General features: G+C 47.6%; 1 protein-coding gene across 1 annotated transcript; it reads right to left on the bottom strand.

The window, feature by feature from the left end:
- Window positions 1-981: 981 nt before the first annotated feature.
- Window positions 982-23,365, bottom strand: LOC142769406 (uncharacterized). Its single transcript, XM_075872639.1, has 8 exons — window positions 23,262-23,365; window positions 22,614-22,786; window positions 22,037-22,213; window positions 20,837-20,968; window positions 10,352-10,445; window positions 8,702-8,992; window positions 2,803-3,099; window positions 982-1,327 (listed from the first exon to the last, which is right to left on the bottom strand). Exons 1-8 carry the CDS (start codon window positions 23,363-23,365, stop codon window positions 1,015-1,017), a joined length of 1,581 nt encoding a protein of 526 aa, XP_075728754.1. The 3' UTR covers window positions 982-1,014.
- Window positions 23,366-25,174: the final 1,809 nt, after the last annotated feature.

Here is a 25,174-nt window from a genome sequence, read left to right as displayed (position 1 = left end):
TGATCATGCACGACGAAGGTCACAAAACACTCGCACTGTCATTTAACGAGAGCGACGTTTTCTCTAAAGCGTTAATGATGTATACTTGGTAGTTCCCAAGGTATGGCTGCCATCGTAAATTATCGGGTGCAGACTCACGAAATTGGCGGCGTTTGAAGACATGATGAGGCCATAAACAATATGAATGGCAGTGAAAGTCCCTTTAGGGAAAGGCTAAGGAAAGTACAGGCACAGGCATTTGTCTTTATGACAAAAAAAAAATGAGTATAAAAAGGGGGGGGGGGGTTGGTTTTTTGTTTGTTTGCTGTAAACCAATGAAACCACCAGACAAGGAGAGCGAGGAAAGCATACGAAGCAGTAGCTATTAACTTCTCTGTAGTAATTATGACAACTTATTGTTAATGTGGACGAAGAGTCACCTCTGTCATCGATAGGGCGTTCGAACTACGAGTAACTCCTGATTTCACTGATGTTTTCAGTGCAGTGTGTTCTGTCTCCTCCCATATTCTCAAGCTGTATACACCTTACTCGACGCTACACAACGTCCAGTATCAGCCCAGAAAATGATTTCACGTGATATCGTCATAAAATGACGACATAATTTTGTTATTCGATATTTTGCATCATTTTATGTCTGAGGCAATGTGAGTTCTGTTACCATTAGTGTTCACGAGGCCTCCGGACACTATACACTGAATTTTTCAACCTTATGAGACAAATTAAGGTCTTAATGAAGTGGAGCACCCGAAAAAATAACGCTGAGTAGTGTACTCCAAACAGGAGTAAAATGAATTTTCTTTTCGGGGCGGGGGTGGTCATCTTCTTGATTTCAAATGCAACACGGGCCGGCCTTGTGGTAGATAGTCATTTTCGGCTCTATATAAATGACGGCAAAAAAACATCTCGGGGTAGAGCGCTGGTCCCGTGTGTCACACCCTGCGCGCCACTGACTTTGAATACGCAAAACCACAAGCTTCATCAAAGAGCGTACGAAACGTAATTTTTTTTCTACTTCTAATAGTTTGCAAAGAAAACTTTGCGTGGTGACGTTGGCTGCGCATCGCTGGACTCGCTACGCGATCGAGGCTCGCGGGCCGTGGCTGAGTAGCGAGAGCTACTACGGCTGCGCAGCCTTGCCAGAGGTGACCGCCTATCCTCATCGTCGTCGTCGTCGTCTCCAGGTGTGTAGCGCTTCGGCTTTCCAGAGCGGGCTCTCGACTCGGGAAAAGAGCGGAACGAGGAAGCCTCGTCACTGCACGTGGCCATGGGGACCCGGCGCCCATGTGGCCTCAAGCGCTGCGACGAGCGACCGCTGGTTGCTGCGATTCTGCACAGTTAACGAGACTTCGTTTCAGACATGTTGGTGCAGCCCGTGTTGTAAAGCGCAGCTTGAAACACCTTTTGTCGTAAATCTCGGGACATTATTGCTGCCACACACAGATTATCTATCTATCTATCTATCTATCTATCTATCTATATATATATATATCTATCCATCTATCTATCCATCTATTCATGTATCCATCTATCTATCTATCTATCTATCTATCTATCTATCTATCTATCTATCTATCTATCTATCTATTTATCCATCTATCTACTTATCCATCTATCTATGTATCTATCCATCTATCCATCCATCTATCCATCTATCCATCTATCTATCCATCTATCTATCCATCTATCTATCCATCTATCCATCTATCTATCTATCTATCTATCTATCTATATATCTATCTATATATCTATCTATCTATTTGCCTCTGAGAGACGCTCCAATGATTTTCACCGGCTCGATGGTTCTCAGACTAGCACGAGTATTAATGCATTTCACCATTGCAATCCAGCCTCCATGGTCAGCCATCGAACCAGAATCCACGAAGTTAGCGGCGTGACGCATTACCTGCTAAGTTACCACGGTGGGTGCAGTACTCCGTTTCATACATCAGGTGCAACACAGTGGAAGCTAGCGAGAGTTCGTGCAGTAGAAGCGCTCGCACCAGAAATCCTGGCCGTCCAGAGGGCCCGCGCGAGGGCCGTCAGGTTTAACCTAATGGTCCCCGAGTGGGCCTAGCCAGGTGACGCTGAGTTTACTCGCGTCTATTGTGGACCAAATAAAGTTGTTTCACTCACTCACTCACTCCCACATAGTGTTTTTTTTTTGACGTTTATAGACTGAATGACTCATGAAGGGGCTATGTGGCTTAGACATAAACAATCCGTAAACAGGGGTTGTATCGAGCAGACGCTCGACACAATCACTGTTTACGGTTTTTTTTTTATTGGAAGCTACCATCTTGCCCTTCCTACCGTTTTTTTTTAGATATAAACGCATTTATATTGTTATCAATTAATTGATCTCCATCGCTTCACGCCGCTTTGTTTTCCTATCCTGGCCTCTGTGATTAGTTTCAATAAAGCATTCCAGGAATCAATAAAGGAGGCTATGTTTACAACGATGAAATCCAAGCTGAGGACGTGCGTTCTTGCACATTTTGTTAACCGAACTTCTTGCATAGCTTACAATGCTTTGCGAACAAATAATTCCTGTACGTCACTGCAAGTACACGTATTTGCGCTAACTACTCCTCTTCCTCATGATCCACAGCGACAGATGATCATTTGGAAGTCTATAATCTCATAATGCAGCAGTATGAATGTTCTCGAAGAAGAAAATAGCTGAAATCTACGTTAGGGCCAGAACAACGCATGCGCATCGTCCTCTGCACGTATATACATGCGCACCAAAGCATTGTAATTCGGCATTGTAGGCACCTGACAAACACATTCTGACACACATACCTGCGCAGCGAGTCCTGCAGCGCTGTGGGCGGCGGCGGCACCTCGCTACCGTATCGGGCCGATGCTGAAGGTGGCGGCATCGGGTTGGCCAATCTCGATCCGGATGCCATTGGCTCGGCAACGCTGGACGATCCCGGGTACGAGCTCGAGGCGTCCTTGCCCGCCATCAGCCGCCTCACCAGCTTGTTCTGGTAGATGGGTGAGGCCAGAGTGGTAAACGCCTGCTGGACCCACATCACCCGGTTCTGATCCGCGGCGCCACCTCCGCCAGCGGCATCAATGGTGCCCTGGGCATTCCTACGGAACGAAAGACCATGAATATAGATAGCATAGGGCCTTGACCGTTTCTTGTTTCAATTTCGCTGTATTAGTCTTACACCCACAAAGACTGTCAGGAACGCTTGGTGCAGACCACACCTCAGTGCTCGGGATGCTTTGCGATTGTAGTAGATCGTTTTGTTAAGATTGTGCACAGGACGCGAACAGACAAGCTTATTGCAGAGCTTGCGTGATCACCTTTGACAAGGCTGAAAAGTTCGAGGCGTGACGAACAAAAGACGGTGCGATCCAACCTTGATGCATCTTTATCAACGGCCGACGCTCTGTTCCCTACTTTCAGCGAACAGTGTGCATCACTTGAAGTTCGATAAAGAAAAAATACGCAGCTCATCCCCTTATCTAGGAATCGGTATGACACGAAAATGAAACGTGTCTTCACAGCGGTAGTTGGCGTTTATTGTGCATTGTTTCAGCAACAGCAACAAATTGCAAATTCACGTTAAGAACAGCAAGCAGTTCGAAACTTGCGGCGCACACCTCAAGCAGAAAGCACGAACAAAACTGGCGCACATCGGACGATCACGGACTAACATCTGTCACAGCTTGACACTTAAGGCCCACTGTTAAAACAGAAAGACGCACGAAACGAGCGCGCCCCGCCACGGTGGTCTAGTGGCTAAGGTACTCAGCTACTGACCCGCAGGTCGCGGGATCGAATCCCGGCTGCGGCGGCTGCATTTCTGATGGAGGCTTAAATGTTGTAGGCCCGTGTGCTCAGATTTGGGTGCATGTTAAAGAACCCCAGGTGGTCGAAATTTCCGGAGCCCTCCACTACGGCGTCTCTCATAATCATATGGTGGTTTTGGGACGTTAAACCCCACATATCAATCATCAATCAACGAAATTAGCGCACAAGTATGCACAAGATAAGCGCGAACGTATATCGCAATTCTTCCTGCGTCGTGTGTCAGCAGCGTGCTCCTTTCGTGAACGCGGCAGCGTGCGAAGTGGCCTTCGTCCTCATCCCTATTGCAAGCAAGCGCGCAGGAGAAACCACGCTCAACGGAGGCAGTGCTTCCTGGAAGCCACGACCTTTAGAGCACGCCCAAAGTGAGACCGTCGCGCCACCTCGCCACTAATAACAAAAACATGCTAAAGTTTCAAAGCTCTGAGAACTGCCAAACGGTGTATGGTGTATATAAATAGCTTGCCGTTAGCACCCCAGGCAACGTATGCTCTGTGGCGTCGTGGTTAGCATCGCGCGCTCAGAATCGAGAGGTGGCTAGTTCGATTCCGCGAGACAAATGCTTGCTCTCTGGGATTCTTCTTAGCAATGTTTTAGTATATAATTTGCGTCGGCAGAGCCTTGGTGGACCTCGGCAAAAACACGTTCGTGTTTAAAAAAAGAGTATCGCTTGAAGTCTGTCTGCATCTCTCTGGTGCAGGTTCACCCAAAAGAAATATTTCGTTATAGGTACATAGAAGTGGGGCACGGTGCGTGACACGGACTGACAGAGAGAACAACAGTCCTTCAGTCCATGTCGCGTACCATTCCCCACTTCTATCTTCCATAATGAACCGCTACCAACTAGCCCAAATGGCTGTTTTGCTACAATACAGAAAGACTTCGTCTTGAACCCGTAAACTGCTGCTTTCTTCAACGCCACAACGACGTGACAATATTTTAGGCGCAGCGGACAAAAGGCACAGTAAGTGTGAAATGTTTAGATACCACTAAATGTGAGAAGACTTTAAATTTCCTAACATTTAATCAATGCATTCCGCTGAACAGTACAGTACATGTTAAGGCATTTAGGAACAAGGCGGGTATTTGAAGGCTAGCTGCATTCAAATAAGCGAAGGTCACAGCACTGGACTGGTATATCGTCAGTGCAGCCTTCCCGCTTCCTGCTGTGAAGCACTGGGGAATTCGAGCAAGATAAGCGCTGTGCCTTGGAACATATGGACATTCTCCGCTGGATTTCACCGCTGGAATCGCCGTCTCTTGCCGTATATGTATACGTACCGATATACTTATATATAAAAGCGCAAAAAAGAAAATAAATTCCGATAAACACTAGGACGCGTGGAATCGAACGTGGAACCTCCGAGTCGTGAATTTGAGGGTTTAGCCACTGAGGAGAATAACCTTGAACGTTCAAACGGCAAGCTATCAATATCTACCACTTACCGCTGGTGATGGTCTTCTCGGAGTGGTACTATCGCGTTTTCAGCATTACCAGCAAGATGGCGCGATGAGCGTGCGGTGGCGCGTGTTCTGAACTACCACGCATACTTTGCCCCTTAGAGTGGGGAAATAGGAGACGGTCCAGGTTCGCAGGCGCACCCTTATGTTGCGGTAGGGATGATCGTACGTCTTGACTCGCGTTGGCTTTTCACTAGAAAATCCCTGTTGTAGTTACCAGGCGCACAATGGTAACTGCAATCATTGCACAGTCTCCCTTTGCGAAAAGCGCGCTTTTCGGACGCAGCGAAGTAACAACTGAGACGCTTATTGGCGTTCATCCGTACCTGTGAGGACGTTTCGTGCGTCGTTTGCGCGTGAGAAACGCGGGGCACGTTTCAATCTGCTTGCCATTCTGCATGTGACCTTACAATTTGTTGTCATCGCGTTCATTTTATCGCCTTAGCAGCTAGGCTGTAACTTTCTTGGCATACAAACCCACAATATCGTTTATATTGGTGTCCTTTATTACTTCAGTATACTGCACTCTATTCGCGCAAAGAAAACCTGCGATTCCGCTATACTAGCTTCGTTGTGACATACCTATGACAACAATGCTTCACTATTACTTTTTGAACTTTTGCTATTAGAGGAAAAAAACATTAAAGGTACTAATATTTCCTGTAATTTTACGCACCGTATAACTTTGTGGTGAGGCACGCCATTGTGCAGAGCTCCGACCATCTCGAATTCTTCAACGCACGTCGACATAATGAAGTACACGGCGTCAAGCATGTCACCTCCATCGAAATACTGCCACCACGCACAGTAACAAAGGAATATCATGGGAAGTCGTTGTTAAATGGTCGAAACTGAATTCGACGTGTGAGGTGGTGATAATGCAAACAAAATTTTAAAGTAGTAATGAAGCACCGCGCAGGTCCTTAGCTTCAACTGACCATGAACTATTGATTTACGTACTACGCTGATTAGAAGCCACACGGAAGTGCAAAACAGCGAAATTACGCTAATGCACGCTTTACGTCGTCGAGTCACCATTATCACGGTTGAGAAACGTGCAGTTACATTCTGGCAAATAGACTATTGGTACTGAGTTTCGTGAAAAACAAGTGTTCCATGGAGAAGACAGTGTTGCCTTATTACTGTTTTGTCTCCTTTCTGCGTGATCACCCTAATGGCCTCAGCCGTATGCGCCAGCGTTTCAGTACACAAGCAGGTCCAACTTAAAATCCTGGTAGGGTTCACAATGGAACTATCTCCGGAAAATGCGTTGGCTAATACCTATAGTAAAAATTAAAAAGTTGGGAATATTGTTTCGGCCATCACACGTGGACCGCTTTCGCAACTCCAACAGCGCATGGTCAGGGGGTGAAAAATAGGATGCAGCGATGCCGACTCAGCGGCCATGAAATAATCCGGTTATAGACCATTCCATCGGGCCAGGAGGACCGGACTGACAACCAGAGCTGCCACCCTTTCTGGAGCGTGCCGATGGCAAGGAGTGTACAGGTTGATGGTTGCATGAGGGGCATTTTTGAACAATTTTAGCGTGTTTTAGGTCGAACTGCACCCTTACTTCTGTTTTATTGTGACTTCCACCAGTGAAAGCTCAACATGAAGCCACTGCGCCATTTTTGGTTGTTCTAAGAACTACAAAAAAAAAAGAAACTGCCGTCTGAGTGTGCGGCACGCATCACAATACTCTAAGTGTTTGCGGTTGCTTTATGGTGCATCGTTTCTGTTACGTGACAAGTTCTACATCGGCAAGTGCCGCGATATACAAGAAATACCAAGTATTTCCCTCGACCGAATTTCATTCGGATAGGGTTAGCTTGATGACCAAACACAAGTGGTCAAATACGGCCCTGACCCTTAGAAGGCAAAACAAAAAACTGACAGCGCGCTCTAGTAGCCACCTGTGTTGTTTTTGCTTCATTTATCGCTATCTTAGTAGGATGTGTGTGGTCAAAACAATCAGCCTCGTAGCTCGGCTCAGTACAGTAATCGATGTAGTCGATGTGGCTGTATACGGACGTCAAACCCCGCTGCGAAGTGGACTTCGCAGCGGGGTAATCGGCATGACACATTTAATTAGTGCTGCGCACCGGCCTTGTCAAAACCCAGTTCGCTGAATTCTACATGAAAATGGGGTGGCGGAATACTTGTCTTGGGTGTACAACTTCCGTAAGACGGCGGTATAGATCGTGCACAATGTGCGTTAATAAAGCTAAATAATGAAAAAAAAGAGTTCTGTTACTTCCGTGTTTGAAATAACTACGATTTTTTGTGTGGTCAAGAAGCGCGTCTAACAAGTTGATGCAGATATATATACAACATAGTTATTGATTCACTTCTAAGAGCAAAAAAAAAAACTAAAGCATGTTGTTGCGCATGTCTATTGTTTCTATACCTGTCCATTTCGCCGCGTAGCTTTGCGAACGACCGCCAAGATTACGCAAAAGCCGTAGAACTGGTAGACAAAATTATTTAATAAAGATAAACTCATGAATGGCTCTTATGTCGATCATGGGCTCGAGCTCGGGCGCGCTTGGTGCCTCATGGGCAGAAGAAACTCCCAACCATCTTTACTATACCGCCGCCGCCATTCAAACTTCACGACTCTAAAAAAAAAAGAAAAAAGAGCGTGCTGGAATGTAAACATCAACGCCAGCACCTCCCTGTAAACAGTTATAATTTTTTCTGCACCCAAGGGCAATAAATGATCGAGTACGAAGGTGTCATTAAATGTCGAGCAACACATAGATAACAGTTGGTGAGTAACAAAGAAATGCCGTCATCGCCAAGAAATGGCCACATCGCGATCACGCACTATTACATGTACGGGTGATAGTCGCACGACTGCATAAACAGACCGCGAGTGAAAAAACTCACATGAATATTACAGACAATGAAACAATTCATTGTATCCTCATAAGGTGCCAGAACCTGCTTCCCCACTAGAACGAATTGAAATATTCTAATGTTTATCCAACGGAAAGAGTGCCGGGAACATACGACATCGACGTGCACTTGCGATATCATGTGCGATATGTTCGCGCCATCGCATATTATTGTGTGTGACCCCGAATAGATCAAAACGTTTCAGGTGGTCTCACATGTTTATTTCCTATCTATAATGCATCATTTGAAATAAAATTCAGCGCACCAAAAAAAAAAAAACAACTGCAACTGAAACCGTACGAATACCTTCTTATAAACGCGGAGCTTCTCACTCTCCAGTGGGTTGCCAGACAAGCTATGGCACCGCCCGCTCGGCAATATGACGGGCCTACGTTAAAAATGTCTATAGGCCATTTAGGGGCGATGCTAATAGGTGAAAAATTATTCTCAATATACTTACATGTCCTTGTGTAAAACTAAGCTGTGCGATTTGGGGAACATTTGCCCGCTTACCCTTTGAATCCTTTCGGCACGCGGACCCACTCCTTCATGGGCGGTACATTAAGGCGGCTGATCATGTTTCTGGCCTGGTAGCCCCTGGGCGTGGCACCAGCCTCTGCATTGTAGCCGTGGTATTGGGACTCGGGTGCCTGCTGACGCACTGACTGCTGCGGTTGATGCAACTGCTGCTGAACTTGGGTCTTCTGGCGGCTGTTAGACGGTCTGGGCTCGACATCTGGCGCGTCTTCCCCGTCGTCGTTATCGTCGTCACTGTTGCCCGAGCCCGCAGCAGATTTCTTGCTGCTGGCGGGTCACACGGAATAATAATAATAATAATAATAATAATAATAATAATAATAATAATAATAATAATAATAATAATAATAATAATAATAATAGAACAGACTAAGATGAAGATACGGTCATCATCATCATCATCATCATTAGCCTGACTACGTCCACTGCAGGACAAAGGCCTCTCCCATGTTCCGCCAGTTAACCCGGTCCTGTGCTTGCTGCTGCCAATTTATACCCGCAAATTTCTTAATATCATCTGGCCACCTAACCTTCTGTCTGCCCCTAACCCGCTTGCCTTCTCTGGGAATCCAGTTAGTTACCCTTGATGACCAGTGGTTATCCTATCTACGCGCTACATGCCCGGCCCACGTCCATTTCCTCTTCTTAATTTCACCTATGATATCCTTAACCCCCGTCTGTTCCCTAATCCACTCTGCTCTTTTCTTGTCTCTTAAGGTTACACCTACCATTCTTCTTTCCATTGCTCGCTGCGTCGTCCTCAATTTAAGCCGAACCCTCTTTGTAAGTCTCCAGGCTTCTGCTCCGTAGCTAAGTACCGGCAAGATACAGCTGTTATATACTTTCCTCTTGAGGGATAGTGGCAATCTACCTGTCATAATTTGAGGGTGCTTGCCAAATGTGCTCCACCCCATTCTTATTCTTCGAGTCACTTCAATCTCGTGGTTCGGCTCCGCGGTTATTTCTGCCCTAAGTAGACATAGCCTTCTAAAACTTGAAGTGCACTATTACCTATCTCGAAGCGCTGCTTTTTTTAGCACCCTCTGCTGCGTTGCAGATCTGACCGCCGGCGTGGTCAGTTGCTTCGCAGCTGCTGGGGACTGAGGGCCGTGAGTTATTTGACGTATGAAGATACGGTACGCATCCATAGAAGCTCGCGGGACGAACAACGTCGCTACTCAATTGTTGGATAACCAAACCTGTATGCAGCTGTCTCATGCGAAAGAAGTATATATGTCAGAGGAAGGTCAAGGATTGCAATGCCAGCAGAAATTGTGATGAGAAAAATAGGAGACAAGACGATTTCCGAAACCATTTACGCCCTCAGAGGAGAATGGTACGCTAGCTCTTGCAACAAACCAACAAAATAAAATAAAAGTGAGCCAATTTTCAACACGTAACAGCTACGTTTAACACATGTCCCTCTAGAAAGCCTATGTTTCCTTACGGTCGATATACTATGACCGGTTATTCAGGGCTCCTAAAGCCGAATATTTTGCGTTATTTTTTTTCTTCGCAACTAACACAATTTTTGAATCGTTTATGACGAAGAAGACACATGAGAAATACATGTGAGTTGGAAAACTTCTGCACGTGGTAATAACGTGGAGTAGTTCGGATACTTACCGCTTAAAAATCAGCCATGCAGCCATCCCAACCCCCGTGACAGCAATCACTGTCACAGGAACAACCCAGGAGATATACTCCTCTACCGAATTACCTGCGCACCACACGAATAAAGTAAAGATTTTAGCTAATAACTCTCGCATGAGTTGTAATTTTGGATGTACAGATGAGTGTGCAACATCGTAGACAAACAGACTAATAGAAATTCATCTTGAGGTATTCATATGAAAGCACTCATACCAAGAGATGTTGACATGCTGCAAAATTATTGGATGCGGCGTAACGTGTATATGAGTAATAAAATAGAACAACACAAAAACAATTTAAATAGCGTGTAAATTGCAAAGAGATCAAATTTGGTACACTAGCCCCTAATAAAAACATTCACAAATTTATTAAAAATATTCTTCGGTATACATGATGAACAGTGCCAGCAATTCCCTCCAGTACTCTTTTAAAGCCACGTATGCACAACGGTTATTTCAATACATTACGACACTGCTGTCACTATTTGTAATTTTTTCAAAGTTTTTCTGCGACTCTGTGGAAGACACCGTTCAAGCGACTGCGGCGATGGACGTGGATTCGCCTGGGCTTCCACCGCAACCATCGACGTCGTCTGCAGCAACCACGAGAAAGCGTACGGGCCACCCGAGTGATGCCGACAGTGAGGACACGCTGATTTACTCTACGGCCAGCGACGAAAGCTCCGATGAAGGCGACTTCGTGCCTGTGACAAGGCGGCAGCGAAAAAGAAGACTAGTGATGCCGTCTCCAACAACAAGTAAGAATGCGACGACGACGCGAGAGCCCACGATATACACAATTCTGTTTGTGCCGGTCGATGCGGCTCATAGTCTCAACCGGCTCAATCGTCAAGTCACGTCTAGGTTCCTTGAGGAACTCGCCCAGGGAGAGATTGCGGACGTACGGATCAATGGCCGTAAGAATATTCTCGCCGTAGACGTCACTCAACGAAGCACATTGGAAGTGCTGAGCAACGTCAAGATGTTGGATAGCATCAATGTTCGCTCATATATACCTGATGGCCGCAACTCTACGGCAGGCGTCGTTTACGACGTCGACATTTCCATCAGCGAAAGTGGCTTTGCTGCTCTCATCAAACCGATGTCTGCAGAACTTACTATACTGCAAGCTCGTTGCCTTGGCAAATCGCGCTGCGTGTAGCTCCTGTTCAAGGGTGACAGCCTTCCATCGCAAGTCAAGGTCGGCCATTTTCGACACACAGTGCGACCCTTTGTACCGAAGCCCCTTCAATGCCGGAAATGTTATAGATTGGGACATGTCAGTGCTGTTTGTACCAACCTGGCTGTGTGCTCGCTATGCTCAGAATCACATAGCGCAGACGCTTGCCAGGAAGAACTTCGAAAATGTCGAAACTGTCATGGCCCTCACGAAGCATCGTCAAAAGATTGCCCAATCCTGAAAAAGGAAATGCAAGTGTTGAGGCAAATGGTCAGGGATGGCTCAACTCACAGGGAGGCCGCTGCCCAAGTACGACGCCGGCGGTCTCGTCGCCGGAGGCCCCTGAGGAGACCCAGTGCTGAAGCAAGGATTGAACCTCACCAAATGACCGCCGGCATACCACCTCAAGCGTCCAGACACGCCGACAACAAATCCTCCAAGCAAGACAAGAGCATCACCGGCTCGCCTGAAGCATGGCCAGCGCTGCCAACGATAGACCCGCCGTTTGAGCCGCCGCATCGCTCACCTAAAATCACTTCGGAACGAGAATGCGGTGATAGTCGCGACAAAGAAATCGTAGCCATGGTAAAGGCCCTTATCAATACCATTCGTATGCTCCTCACTAGCACTGACAGTCCGGCTGCAAAGAGTGCACTTCAGTTAGTGAATGCGCTGAAGCCGGTGCTATCAAGTCTGGAAAGGCACCATGGCTCCGCCTCTGCAAGCCTTTCGTGAAGAGGTCAAAGAAGCTTCGATATTTCAGTAAAATGCCCAAGACCTCACGCCCCGCATTTCTTATATCCGACAATTTGTGTTTAAAAACCAGTTTCCAATTATTGTTATCTGTAAGCCAAGGCTACACAATGCAATACGACTATCCAGTGTAACGCGGAGAAATAAGACAAAGAGACAACGCCTTTGCTGCAGGCCGGCTGTTCTTTATCTGCTTCCTCTTCGTCGTCTTCCGTCTCTCCCAGGTATGCGCCGAGCACGATCGCCGCTTTGTCATCATTACACTCGGCCACGCTGCAGCTGGTCTACTCCTGTAAGAAAAACACAAACCAATGTCACGTTTGCCGCCGTATGCAGTTCTTCATCCGCGACACATGCACCGCAAAGTTATTCCGTTTTCTCTTGTCTCTGCGCGTATCAGAAGCTGTGGATCGTACTCGCCAAGTGTTATCTCCCAAGCGCTCAGAAATAATGTAAGGGCCGTCGTACTTTGGGTGCAGTTTGTTTGAAGACGATGGCGCACCTCGCTGTAGCCACACCTCATCACCTACACTGTATTTCGGCGCGGGACGGTGGCGTCGGTCGTAGTATCGCTTTTGTGCCTGTTGAGCATGCACAATCCTCCTACGCGCCTCCACACGGATATCGCGACAAAGTCTCTGGCGTGCAGCGGAACGCCCTACTTTAACGGGAGTGTCCAAACCGAACGTAGCATTCAGTTGCGGGAGCTGACCATAGACAATCTCGTAGGGGCAAATTCCTGTGGAGCTGTGTGCCGCCGTGTTCACTGCGTACGCAGCTGCTTGGAGATGATCATCCCAGTCGGCCTCACCTCGTTTGTGATTCTTACAGTACGGTGCGAGTCTAGCCTGGATAGTCTGGTTCGACCTTTCGGTCAGTCCGTTCGCCTGCGGATGGTATGCCGACGCGAAGTGATGGTCCACTCCAGCTTGTTGTAGGTAAGTGCGGAGCTCGCGACTGCGAAAGGTGGTCGACCGGTCGGAGATCAACTTGTTAGGAAGACCGTGTCGCCATTCGAAGCGATCTTTCAGGAATCGGATGACATGGCTAGCAGCAAGCGAAGGCACGGCCGCGACCTCTACGAACTTGGACAAGTAGTCCACAGCGAGTATAATGTAACGATTGCCCGCTGTCGTCATTGGAAGAGGCCCGATGTGATCTATGCCCAACGTGTGGAAAATTGTCTCTGGAGGCTTGATCGGCGTAAGAAGTCCATGTCGAGCTCCAGGACGTCGTTTGTGTTGCTGACAAATCTCGCAACTGGCAACGTATGAACGCACGCTTTTATCCATTTTCGGCCACCAAAAACGTTCTTGTGCCTTGCGTAAGGTGGCTCTGTAGCCAACATGGCCTCCCTCGGGAGTGTCATGGATGGCGCGTAGTACGCTCGATCTTAAGGTGTCAGGAATGACGAGGAGATGACACTCGGTGCTTTTATCGGCCCAGTGACGCCGATACAGCGTTCCATTACGTAAGACAAACTTGGCATTGCGTCCCGCATCGCCAATGGAGTCTATAACGGATGCGAGTCTTCCATCGGCTTGCTGAGCCTTGGTCACGTCCTGTTGAGAAAACAGGATCCAGGTTTCTCGATTTCGTGTGGAGAACTCCTCGATCGGATTTCGCGATAAAGCGTCCGCAAGCTGATTTTGTGCTCCAGCACGGTGACGGATGTCGTACGTATAGTCTTGGAGCCGAACAATCCATCGGGCAAACTTGTGCTTGAGGTGCTGCTTCTGGAACATCCACGCAATCGCGGAGTTGTCTGTTACTACCGTGAAGTGTCGGCCAAACAAGTAGTGGCGGAACTTTTCATCCACACTCCATACTACAGCCAAACACTCCAGTTCATTCGAATGATAATGCCGTTCTGCGTCCGATAGTTTACGACTGGCGTAGCAGATGACGTGCCCACGCCCACTCGAGTCACGTTGAAGTAAAACCGCCCCCAGGCCAATCTGACTCGCATCAGTATGGACTTCTGTCATCCAATCTTCATTAAAGTGGCAGAGCACCGGGCTATGTGTAAGCTGGTGTTTGAGGGTTTGGAAGGCGTTATCCTGCAAAGGACCCCACTGAAATTGGGCGTTTTTCTTCAGTAAGTCCGTGAGTGGAGCAGCAGTTGACGCAAAGCTCGGTACAAACTTGCGCAAGTATGACGCCATTCCTAGGAATACCTGGAGCTGTTTTATAGATGTTGGTGCAGGGTATTTGGCAACGGCGTCTATGCGTTCAGGCAAGGGTCGTACGCCATTATGAGATATCTGATAACCAAGATAAGATATTGTCGTCAACCCAAACTGGCACTTCTCGCGGTTAAGTCGAAAGCCGGTGTTGTATAGCCTCTGCAGAACCGTGTCGAGATTTTGTAGATGTTGTTTTTCTGTTTCCCCGATGACTAGAACGTCATCGAGGTACACGACGCAGGCACGGTCTATCAGTGTGCCTAACACTGTGTTCATGGCACGCTGAAAGGTGCTTGGAGCAGTTCGCAGACCGAACGGCATCCGATTAAACTCGTACAAGCCAGATGGTGTTCGGAAGGCCGTCTTAAACTTATCTTCTTCAGCCACGTTGATCTGCCAATACCCTGCTTTTAAATCTAGCGACGAAAAGAACCTCGCTTTTCGTACGGCGTCAATAGCGTCGTCAATGCGTGGCAGCGGGTACGAGTCTGGTATGGTGTGCTTGTTCAGCTCTCGGTAGTCAACACAGAATCGGAGATTGCCGTCCTTTTTACGGACTAGGACAACAGGTGCTGCCCACGGGCTAGAAGATGGCCTGATTATGCTTGCGGCAAGCATTTCTTGCACCTGCTGGTCAATTAATATCCGCTCTCGTTCGGCATATCTACGTAACGGTATGGACACCGGCGGATGATTGTCGGTAGTAATATGGTGCACTAGCACGCTAGTTCCGGGAAGCTGAGTAGTAGTATCAGCGAAGAGCGATGCGTGCCTCTCGAGTATTGCGGGAAGTGTAAGTGGCGTCGTCAGCTCACCTTGGGATTGCGCCGGAGGCACACTTGGAGCCACAGGATGGAGGTTGACGGTACTTCCTTCCACCGTGAGACGCACTTCCCCGGAGAGCAGGTAGTCGGCCCCTAAAACCATGTCTGTGGGCAGGTCGTCGAAGACGGGCACCGAGGACAAAAACTTGCTGCCGGCCTCGGTGTTGAGTTGCAGGTTTAGGGCACCGACCGGTAGTACGTCGCCACCGAGACCCCGCAGTGGTGGCTCAGTCCAAGGCTGGAGAGGTTCGGAGGCGTGGCGGCGAAGCAACGCCGTACGTTGAGCTCCGGTATCAACGAGAGCTGTCAGTTCTCCGATGCCGTCGACGCGGACCTTGAGGGTTGGAAGTGGGCGTGATTGATATTGCATCGCTTGAGGTTGGCTTTGTGGGCAGCTTTTATACCCATGCCCGATGCGGCCACACGTGTAGCATCCGCGTCTCGGTGAAGCTGGCTCCTTTGGGCCAACTGCAGCCGCCCGGCGATGAGACGTGTCCTGCAACTCCATTGCCTGGCGTACGAAAGTGGAGATGTGGACTGGGTGGTTGTAGGCGGACAAGACGGCTGCGTGCGTCGAGTCATGGATCCCGTCGATGATGTACTGCCTGGCTGCGGAGGAGGTCCACTGTATATCGCAAGCTTGTAAAAGGTCCAGCTTGTCGTAGATGTAAGTCGCGACGTCCTCGGTTGCACCTTGCCGGCGTGACCGCATGGTCATGAAACGGTCGTCGTAAGCGCTCGGAAGCGGCGCAAACGCGGACATCAGGGCCGCGCTCCATGTTTGCCATGTAGCGTATGTACTGCCTTGGAAACGATGCCACGCTTGGGCAGATCCTCGCAAACGTCCTTCAGCGACCGACTTCTTAATCGTGTCGCTCCACGAGTATTTAAGGGCAACCGAGTTTATCACGCTTACCCAGTTGGTAGGGTCATCCTTGAATCCATGAAAATATGGAATTTCGTTCTCGTTGAACGATCCAAAAGAGACGCAGCCAAACCCGGATGTCTTGAGCTCTTGGGCGAACAGAGAGAAGCCTCGAGAAATGGCCTCGCTGCAGTCATGATGCGGTGCCGCCGTGGAGGCTTGGACGCCGTCCGTGATCGGTGGGGAGTTCGAGAGCACTCGTCCACTTCGAAGTGTAGTGGACGCAGGGATATCGGGGTCAGTAGTTCGCGACTGCGCCATTGTAACGCGGAGAAATAAGACAAAGAGACAACGCCTTTGCTGCAGGCCGGCTGTTCTTTATCTGCTTCCTCTTCGTCGTCTTCCGTCTCTCCCAGGTATGCGCCGAGCACGATCGCCGCTTTGTCATCATTACACCAGGTACGAAGCCTTCAAGTCCGCTACCTGCAACGAACAGAGTAAAGTCATTGTATATATCAGATGCGACCTTACCTATATCGAGCACCGTGTAGCACCTCACGATGACAAACAGTATGTCTGCTTGACAGTTAAACGTAGAGACCTCAATTTCTTGCTTGTAGGCGCATATATATCACCTTCAAACCGTTTTGAACCTGAGAGACTACGTGCACTGTTAACAGCCACACCTGGACCATGGATCATCACCGGAGATTTCAACGCTCACCACCCACTATGGGGAAGTTAGAAGACAGACAGTCGCGGAAGGCAAGTATTTTCCTTTGCTCTGGAGCAGCAGCTGCTTTGTGTAAACGATGGAAGCCCAACGTTTCTACGGGGAACGACATACAGCTGCTGCCTTGACTTGACATTTGTGTCACGAAGCCTAAATGGAAAGGTCAAGTGGTTCTCAGACTATGAAACTCATGGAAGCGACCACATACCAACTTATTTGAAGATCAAGGGCCTGGGAAAATTGCCGAACTATGGCACTTCGACTCGCATCGACTGGACAAAGTTCAGGTCACTGACGGAAAAGAGGTGTCAAGAAAATAAAGCGCCTCCTCTTGACTCCCTCGATAATATGATTAGAGGCGCTACTTAAGAAGCGACCTATCGTATTCAACATACTTCAGAATATTGTCAACATCGAGTGGAATTGGAACGGCTCAGAGCGATCCGTCATCGCGCAGAAAGAAGATATAGGCGCACAAAGTCCATTCACGAATTGAGGGAGGCAAGGCGCCTACAGAAAAAAATTCAGCGGCGAATCATTTCACTTCAATCCATTCGCTGGAAATATCTGTGCGAATATTTGGATCCACACAAGCCTTTGACGCAGACATGGAGGATTGTTCGTGGCCTACGAACATCGCCACATCAACATCACCCCTTCAAGTGTCTTTCTCTCCACCAAGGCCGCACCGAAATTGAAGTAACAGAAGATTTCTGCATGAAAGTTGCCGGTCATGCGATCGCGTGCACCACGCGCCACCTAGAAAACGCTCCAGTTTCCAGAGATTCAAGAATGGACACCTTTTTCTCTCTAGAGGAACTACAAGCGGCCTTGACGGCATGCAAACGATCTTCGTCGCCTGGTCCGGATGGGATCACGTACATGGCTCTTTGCAACCTCGGAAAAGCAGCTCGACGGGCCCTTCTATCCGTGTACAACGACTCGTGGAGCAGCGGATCTATCCCTCATTCATGGAAATCCAGCCGCCTCGTCCCTGTGCTTAAACCAGGTAAATCTCCTCTGCACTTGACCTCTTATCGCCCCATCGTGCTTACCAGCTGTTTCGGGAAAGTCATGGAGAGGATAATTTTGACTCACCTAGAGTGGTACCTGGAGCACCACGAGGTATACCCTCATGCTATGACGGGCTTTCGGCGTGGGCGGTCCGCAATTGATAACGTTATAGACCTGATTCACCTGTTCAGCATCAAAAAAGACTGAAACGTTTATCTGCGGCGTTGTTCTTGGACGTGAAAGGTGCATACGATAACGTATCACATGAAGCCATTCTGGATGTCATGGAAAATGTTGGATTAGGGGGTTGGGTTTACCAATGGATCTACAGCTATCTGAAAGGCAGAACTTTCTTTGTACAGACGGAGAATGGCATAACAACGCACCATTGCAACCATCGTGGCGTGCCTCAAGGCGGTGTTCTTAGCCCCACACTTTTCAATCTAGCGCTACTCGACCTGGTTGACGCACTTCCAGAAGCAGTCCATCTATCAATATATGCAGATGACATCTGCATCTGGGCCTCAGGCGTAACACGCCTTCATTTGCATGCCCGGCTTCAGAGAGTGGCTACAATAGCGACAAGGAACCTGGAAGAACGGGGACTAGAGTTGTCATCAGAAAAATGCTCGCTTATAGCATTCACGCATAAGGTGATGAGCCGATATGTTATTAAAATCAATGGACACACGATCAACTACGTGAAGACCCACCGATTCCTCGGAGTTATAGTTGATCGCGACCTCTCCTGGAGCGCTCACATCTCCCACATGAAAACTAAACTCACCATGATCACCCACGTACTGAGGTTTCTTGCTGGATAAACGTGGGGTGCATCGGTACGAGCAATGCTCCAACTCTACACTGTTCTGTTCCTCGGTTACATGCGATACAGCTTACCCGTGCTTTGCGGGATCCGAAGAACAAACTTGCGCGTCCTCCAGTCAATCCAAGCCCAAGCACTGAGAATATCCCTTGGTCTCCCGAGATGCGCGTCTACAGCAGCGACAGTCATCATTGCGCGTGATTATCCAGTCAACGCATACATCCGCGTAGACGCTTTGAGAATGCACATAAGACATTTCACTCGGCTTCCATCTCATCACCTCGCCTCCCTTCCAAGTTCCAGGCCCCACTCAGCGTTCAGCGCAACTGTAGCCCAGCATTGCGCAGTGCTTCCAGTGCACTTCACGCATGTAGCACAGCCGCCGATACCATTATGGTGCCTACACCCACTCAAAGCCCTTCTTACAATTCCTGGCATCCAAAATAAGAAAAAGTCGTCGCATCTAGCTCTGAAACAGGCCACATTACTCTTCCTGCAAGAGAAGCACAATGGACGCCTTCACATTTACACGGATGGCTCGGTGTCTTCAGTAAGCTCTGCAGGGGTGGTGGTTATTCCCGCGAGGCACATCACAATTAAATTCATGACATCGCATTTGACGTCGTCGACAGCTGCAGAACTTGCCGCCATACGTGCAGTGATAGTTTATAGTGAAAGAACCTTCGGGAATTTGGTCTATCTTCTGGGACTCGAAGGCATCTCTTCAATTTCTTATGTCACCCATTCGCCTTGGACCTAATGAACAGTTAGCAGCTGAAATAAGGCTTCTTCATCACCAAGCAATCGAAAAACAGCACAGCATAGTGTATCAGTGGATACCAGGTCATTGCGGTATATATGGCAATGACCGCGCAGATGAGGCCGCTAGATCTGCACACGATGGTACCCAATACACAGCCATCCCGTTCTCAAGAACCGACGCAGCTACAAGACTTCGTTAGCTTGCACGTGACCTCACACTGGTACAGTGGAACTCAACAGACTTCACAAACGCGCGCCTACATAACTTGGATCCCGATCTGCAGCTTCGTCTTTCCCCAAGGATATCTCGAGCTGAGGAGACTCTTCTATGCCGCCTGTGGCTTGGAGTGGCCTTCACGAACGCATACTCTTATCTCATTGGGATGACCAACTCTCCTACATGCACTTACTGCAGTTGCGAAGAAACCATCGCGCACCTCATATGTGAGTGCACTCATTTCAACGCGCAAAGACAAGAACTCACTGCAGCTCTGGGTAGACTAGACGATCGGCCTTTGTCGGAACAAAGGATTCTGGGTCATTGGCCGAGCCCATCCTCAGCCCAGAAGGCTTTGAAAGCTTTGCTGCGCTTTTTGCGGACAACTGGCCTCAGAGACAGACTTTAGTGTCTTATACTCTTTGGTGTTGCCTTTCCTCTGTCGCATTTTTTTTTTGTAATTTCTCTCTCTCTTCACAACATTTCTTTTTAACATCTTTCATTCCACTCACCCCTTTCCCCAGCACAGGGTAGCCAGCCGGTCTAAGAACTGGCTAACCTTCCTGTCTTTCCGCTTAAACTCTCTTCCTCCTCCTCCTCAATACATTACGAATATGAACGCACCTATAAAACCTATTGATCATAAGCAAAATACATAAATACTGCGTTTTACACAAAGTAACAAAATTGACTTATAACTAAATAGCTTGCTTCCAGAAGCGAAGCAAAAGCTTTGTTACTGGGAGGGGGGCACCTTCGTTAACCGGTGTCCTTCGAGTGAAGTTTGGGAAGGGGGGTGGATGGAGGCTGAGAACTTATGTGGTGTATTTAGACTATGTTGGCTCTCAGGAAGAAGGCAAACGTGATTGGAGACCGTGCCTCCAGCACCACCACCCCTGCCCACCTCTCTCAATTGCGTTCTAAGTTATTTATGACAAAGCAAATGTAATAAGAATGTCCGGCCCCCAGAATGGCTAATCTGACATTTCTTGACACGCGTCACAATATTAAGCAGAGGATAGTTACGAGAATCAGCATTACCTCTGCGAAGACCTCTCAACGAATTTATGTAGGAAAAGAGTAATAAAGCGTCACTCACCGCCGATACACTCAGCATGGTCCTTGAGGACGTGAGGAGGCTGGCAGGAGCAGAGCCGGTTGACGCACTCCAGGTACGGGTTGCTGGCCGTGCACTCCTCGTTGCTCCGGCACTCGTCGAACAGGTCCTTGGCTGCGTGCAATGAAATTATCAACCTTAAGTCACGATGACTCCTCACGACGACTCCTTCTTTGACACGGCAAAATGGATACATCATAGTTTTTAAGCAAAAGGCTTTGTTATTTCCAGCCACCTGTGGGTTCATTAACAGGTCCCAAATGTTACATGAGAGTTGTGAAGAGTAACGCTGGAAGGAAAATGAATGTAAAAGCATAGAGTTGTACATTACTACTAATATATGCACGATACTCTATAATTGCTCTCCCTTATCGACTGCGCCACAATACTCGGTGAGATGTATAAAACGAATCAAAGTAAACACTGTTATTCAATGCATACATCTGATAGGTACGTTCGTCATAAGTAGCAACAGGTAAGCTTAATAGATGGTAGATAACAAATAGGAAAGTGCTGTTGTAGCGAATCGACACCGTTTTTTTTTTAAATATCTAAATTAACATACAAGGAGACGTTCATTGCATATGTAAAATGCAAAAAACTACCATTTTTTTCCAAATAACTTGCCCCTACTATAACATGCATCACTAATTTTTACTACAAAAAAACAAAAACAACTGCATTTAACCCCTGCATATAACCCATACTCCCACTCTTTAAGCTCAATTTGCCGTTTCTTAATACTGGTTATATGCGGGAAAATACAGTAGAGAAAGGTGGAAACCACACAGAGTCCATATTGACAGAAGCCAGTATCGCTAAAGTTGAGCGCTTGTCATTGTATATGTACCCTATGCAACGCATCTGCATGGCCTTCGCAGTTTTTGAACACGTGACCAAGACGCCATTGGGCGCCTTCCCACCCGTCCAGCGAACCCATGCTGATCTATCACTGATTACATCCTGAGTGAGTACACGAAGCGTTGTTTACGTTTTCAGGCGTCATTATTTCAACTTATTTGACCCACAACGCAAATGGATTGGTAGGCCTTGGGAGCTCTATCACTTTTTCATGCTTAGCGCTGAAACTGCTTCACTTCGTTTGCACACAGAATGGTATACAGCGAGGCCCTTTCGGCCAGGCACACTCTTACGAATTTAGCTTTGTCGCTGAGTACGCACCAGTGACGCAACGCACGACACCGTTGAAAGTGGCTTCGACGGGCCGGTAGAAGGGGCACTGGCAGCGGCCGCTAACCTCGCCTGCGTGTTTGATGCAGATCTGGCTGGGCGAACGCCTGCAGTCTCGGTCGTCCTCGCATTTTTCGTGCCGCTCGGGTCGTACCGGTGGACGGGGCCCTAGAACCGAAGAATTAGGAGATCAAGTTTTAAAACTCAAATGGGACATACTGCCATATCGGATGCTTCTCTTAACAACGAAGTAGTTGATTGGGGTTGGTATTGCAAATAAACGTCAGGCATCAGTGGAGCAAAATGTAGTGCAGTAAATCGACGACAAGGATGAAGATAAAGTGTTGTACATAAGTTCTAGCCGTATGTTGTACGCATTCCTGCGCGCAGAGCTGCATAATGGATTCTTTTCTCGTGCGTAATACATATTTAGGCAAGGTGTTATGTATCACATTGCTCCGCATTGCCCAACAAGCATCAGCATGTTTCTACTATAGAAAAAGTACCAGAGATGAAATGATTTACTCTTAAACTCATTTTCAATAATTTAAATAAATCACCTGCGTACCTCGAGTCATAGCGTACTTCTTCCGCAGTATCTTCTTGTAATAGTTTTCGTCCATGTTGTCGTCCCCTTCAGCGGCTAATTTCGAGCCTTCTAATTCGTCGTCCTCACGAAAGGCACTCAGACCTTTGCCAGGTTCTGTCCGATCGGCCTCATCGTCACCACGCCGATCATCACTAGAATGCAACGAATGAACAACACAAGGCCGCCTATATTCATGGATTCTTATCTCGATGCCTCATAGAGTATGCAAATCAAAACTCCATGCAAATCAAAACGACGCAGTTCTGCAGGAGATTGAAACTTGAAGGTAGCAATATTCTTGAAGATGGGTAGCCCGAGAGAGAGTTTCAACCGGTCGTCTTGTCTTCTTTTGAGAAGCAACAGAAGCTGTTGCTGCCTTGAAGACAACACCACTTGCAGAAACATTGGCTCCAGCCACACCCCTTGCTCAAAGAAGTTCTTGTGTACATTTCGTGTGTTACGTTTACGCATGATATATTTCGCAGTCATCTGGCGTATAGACTTGCGCTATCGAAATGACGTTGGGCTGACAGATCTCGTAATTCATCATTAAGGTATGGTATGGCAAGTATCTTGTACTCTGTGTGCTGTCGTCTCGGGTACACGGAGAGTTGTGCATGTTCTCACCCGTTGAACTGTAGCGGTGGTGGTGGTATCGCGTTTTCCAAAGGCAAGGCGTGGAGCAGCTGTAGAAGGGCCAGACATGCGCACAGCCCCAGAACAATATGCATTTCTGAAAATAAAAATGAGATCGTTCGAAAATTCAGAAATATTTAATTCCTTGCGAACAGTAAACGTTTGCCATTGAACAAAAATGAATGAGAAATGTATACCCCTCGCCAGACAGTGTTCGGTCCAACCCTGGACAACAATTTGATTTCCGCTCGTCATGACCTCGCTAAAAACTTATCTAGCTTTTGACATGCACCACAGCCTTACCCACCATAATAGCCCTTCTGATTGGGCACACGAGTAATAAAATCGCGTTAAGTTCGAAGAAAGAAGTGTTCGACAAGCTTGTGTCTTTGTCAGATGCATTGAAAGCAAAAGATAATGACGTCAAGAAAGCAGGGATCTTTATTCGCTGCATATTTTTTGTAGTAAATTGATTACAAATAAAAATGAAAGAAAATGAAGCGAGAAAAAAAATTACCAATTACCACAGGCTGCACTATGTCTCACAAAACCGCCCCGCCGCGGTGGTCTAGTGGCTAAGGTATTCGGCTGCTGACCCGCAGGTCGCGGGTTCAAATCCCAGCTGCGGCGGCTGCATTTCCGGTGGAGGCGGAAATGTTGTAGGCCCGTGTGCTCAGATTTGGGTGCACGTTAAAGAACCCCAGGTGGTCGAAATTTCCGGAGCCCTCCACTACGGCGTCTCTCATAATCATATGGTGGTTTTGGGACGTTAAACCCCACAAATCATTATGTCTCACAAAACCGGGTAATAGCAGAACTGCTGGGAACGTTTCAGCTTCTCTCGTTAAACATTTGTACAGAATGATTGTGACGCTTGAGAGCGCGCTGATTAATAATACTTCGCTCTCCAGGACACCCTACAACAATTGGATGACACTTTAGCTTCGCCTTCAAGAATATGTAGCGATAACGTAATCGGGCCTCGTGACCAACACCTTGTGAACTGACAACTTAGTTCGGTTCTCGGTGCAAGCCTCAAACATATCATACGAACCCGAATGTTGGCATTGACATTTTTCGGACGAGTTGGTACTGGGAACTAGAAAAAATATAGAGCATCAGCATACAAGGACGCATTGCGGTGTCTCTCTTACGTGGCGGTGCTTGTCTTACATGGGCGGCAAATACCCATTAAGACTTTTGCACAGACGTGAGCATTTAGTGACAGAGAGTTGAACGATCTATTGGAAACACCAGGGCTGCACGTTTGAGCTCTCCTTGCTTAACATCTGTGCAAAATGCTTGCACTGTGATTGATGTCGGTCGGTAGTTTTTTATCTACGACAGATGAAAAACGTATCTCATAACAGCTCTACCAATGAAGCAGTTCTCGTTGGTTTAAAACAGATGCAAATCGCTTGTCGTTACCTAAAAGCACAACACAGAGCAGTATGATACAGGCACGCTACATACAATTATTTCTCAATCAAGTTTTCGACCAAGTTCTCAAATTATTTCTCGATCATGGCGCCACAGTTTTTGTGGCGACTTCGTTTGACAAGACACGACATACTCTCGATGCAAAAGAGTACAAAGTATTGCCAACACCAAAATTAACATTCCGTAAAAATACCTTAATCAAAGTTTTACCTTGCAAAATAGTTCTGTAATTTTGCATTTCGTCACTGCAACTGTGGGTAATGTTTCGAAAGCTGGTGCTCGCGCAAGGTGATCGGTGCTAGAAACCTGTGACGCGGTTTTAATCACGATGAAAAATTTATCTTTGGCCGCTACTTCATTAAAACGCTGTCACGCTAGCTAAAACAGACAGTCCCAAGGACGTTACGGTTATGTTTTCTCTTTTTGTTGAACAGCACTGTGCTAGTAAAGCAGATGACAACTAC

This window comes from Rhipicephalus microplus, chromosome 1 (genome assembly GCF_043290135.1).
Source record: "Rhipicephalus microplus isolate Deutch F79 chromosome 1, USDA_Rmic, whole genome shotgun sequence".
NCBI classification, from domain to species: domain Eukaryota; kingdom Metazoa; phylum Arthropoda; class Arachnida; order Ixodida; family Ixodidae; genus Rhipicephalus; species Rhipicephalus microplus.
Note: the sequence above shows the minus strand (reverse complement) of the source record. Positions and strands in the feature narration are given on the sequence as shown.